Source organism: Malurus melanocephalus, unplaced genomic scaffold (genome assembly GCF_030028575.1).
Source record: "Malurus melanocephalus ecotype Western Australia unplaced genomic scaffold, MMel_1.1 scaffold_2891, whole genome shotgun sequence".
NCBI classification, from domain to species: domain Eukaryota; kingdom Metazoa; phylum Chordata; class Aves; order Passeriformes; family Maluridae; genus Malurus; species Malurus melanocephalus.
The window spans coordinates 6,118-8,113 of record NW_026626123.1 but is presented as its reverse complement, the minus strand read 5'-3'; the positions used below and the strand labels follow the sequence as shown (position 1 = coordinate 8,113).

Genomic DNA, 1,996 nt, shown 5'->3' with positions numbered 1-1,996 from the left:
GGCTCCGAAAACCGGAGCTGCCCCGAGTTTGGGGCTCCGAAAACCGGAGCTGCCCCGAGTTTGGGGCTCCGAAAACCGGAGCTGCCCCGAGTTTGAGGCTCCGAAAACCGGAGCTGCCCCGAGTTTGGGGCTCCGAAAACCGGAGCAGCCCCGAGTTTGGGGCTCCGAGAACCGGAGCAGCCCCGAGTTTGGGGCTCCGAAAACCGGAGCTGCCCCGAGTTTGGGGGTGCAGAACCGGAGCAGCCCCGAGTTTGGGGGTCCGGAGCGGCCCCGAGTTTGGGGGTCCAAAAACCGGAGCGCCCCCGAGTTTGGGGAACCGGAGCCGGGAACCGGAGCTGCCCCGAGTTTGGGGCTCCGAAAACCGGAGCAGCCCYGAGTTTGGGRGACCGRGAGAGCCCCGAGTTTGGGGGTCCGGGCACCGCAGCTGCCCCGGGCTCTCCCGTGCCGAGGTTCTCGGTCCGTCCCCGTCTCCGGGGTTGGTCCCGGCCGCTCCCATCGCCGTCCCCGCGCTCCGGAGCCCCCCCGGTCGCGGCCCCGGGGCGGTGTCGCGGTGCGGGCGGGAACCGCGGGCTGAGTCACGGGCAGGAAACCGCGCGGTTGCATCAGAAGCGGTGCGGCCGGAGCAGCCGGAAAAYCGCGCTCCATCCCCGCCGGCAGCATGGAAAAAACCGCCGATCCCGGTTCTCCCGGTTCCCCGGGCTCCTCCGGCGCCTCGGCGGCTCCGCGCTCCGCGCCCGCGCTGACGGAGGAATTGCTGTGCCCCATCTGCTACGATCCTTTCCGGGAAGCCGTGACCCTCCCGTGCGGTCACAATTTCTGCAAAGGCTGCGTRAGCAAATCGTGGGAGAACCGGCGGCGCTGCTGCCCGCTGTGCAAGGAAAATTCCACCGCGGAGGATCTCCGCGTCAACCACACCCTCAACAACCTGGTGGAGCTCATCCTGAAGGAGGAGGGGAGGAGGAAAGGGCGCGGAGCCGCGCTTTGCCCGCTCCACCGCGAGGAGCCCAAGTTTTTTTGCCTGGAGGACAAGGAGCTGGCGTGTTTCGCCTGCCAAAATTCCAAGCAGCACCAGGGGCACAAGATGAGGCTGGTGCAGGAAGCGGCGGCGGATTTTAGGGTGAGGGGGAGGGAAAAAAAGGGGTGGAGGGGAGAGGAAACGCGAAATTTGGAGGATTTGGGATGAATTTGGAGGATTTGGGATGAATTTGGAGGATTTGGGATGATTTTTGGAGGATTTGGGATGAATTTGGAGGATTTGGGATGATTTTTGGAGGATTTGGGATGATTTTGGAGAATTTGGGATGATTTTTGGAGGATTTGGGATGAATTTGGAGGATTTGGGATGTTTTTTGGAGGATTTGGGATGTTTTTTGGAGGATTTGGGATGATTTTTGGAGAATTTGGGATGATTTTTGGAGGATTTGGGATGAATTTGGAGGATTTGGGATGGGGCGGCCGTGCTTCCCGGTGGGAATGGGGATGGATGCGCTGCTGGTTTTTGATGATCCTGCGGGAAAGGGGAGAGGGATGAGAATTCCCGGTGGTTTGGGGCCGGCTCGGGATTTGGGAATTGCACAATTGCCGCGGGGAGAGGGAGGCGGGCGCAGATCCAGAGGGGAGGAGGAGATTCCAGGAGCTGGGAATGGCGCCAGGACGCGCTGGAAAAAAAGCGGCGGTGACGCCCTGACTCATGGCGGGGGTCAAACTGGCGGGAAAAAATTGGCTGGGGTTCGTGGGAATGGAATGGGAATGGGGTTGGGAAATGGGAATGGGATGGGAATGGAAATGGGAGTGGGAAATGGGAGTGGGAAAAGAAGGGGGAATGGGAGTGGGGAATGGGATAGGATGGGATGGGAGTGGAAGTGGGGAATGGGATTAGGAAGTCAGGAATGGGAATGAGAATGGGAAATAGGAGTGGGATGGGGATGGGAATGGGAGTGGGAATGGGAATTTAAATGGGATTGGGGATGGGAATTGAAGTGGGATTGGAATGGGA

The 1,996-nt window shown here is 60.5% G+C and overlaps 1 protein-coding gene across 1 annotated transcript in view; it reads left to right on the top strand.

Annotated features, from left to right (window-relative positions):
* The first annotated feature begins 500 nt into the window (after positions 1 to 500).
* The window catches only part of LOC130587964 (E3 ubiquitin-protein ligase TRIM35-like), a 4,485-nt gene continuing 2,989 nt past the window's right edge, over positions 501 to 1,996 (top strand). Inside the window, exon 1 of the mRNA XM_057388928.1 lies at positions 501 to 1,117. Within this exon, the coding sequence (XP_057244911.1) occupies positions 659 to 1,117 (459 nt within the window). The 5' untranslated portion in view covers positions 501 to 658. The remainder of the gene's footprint in view (positions 1,118 to 1,996) is intronic.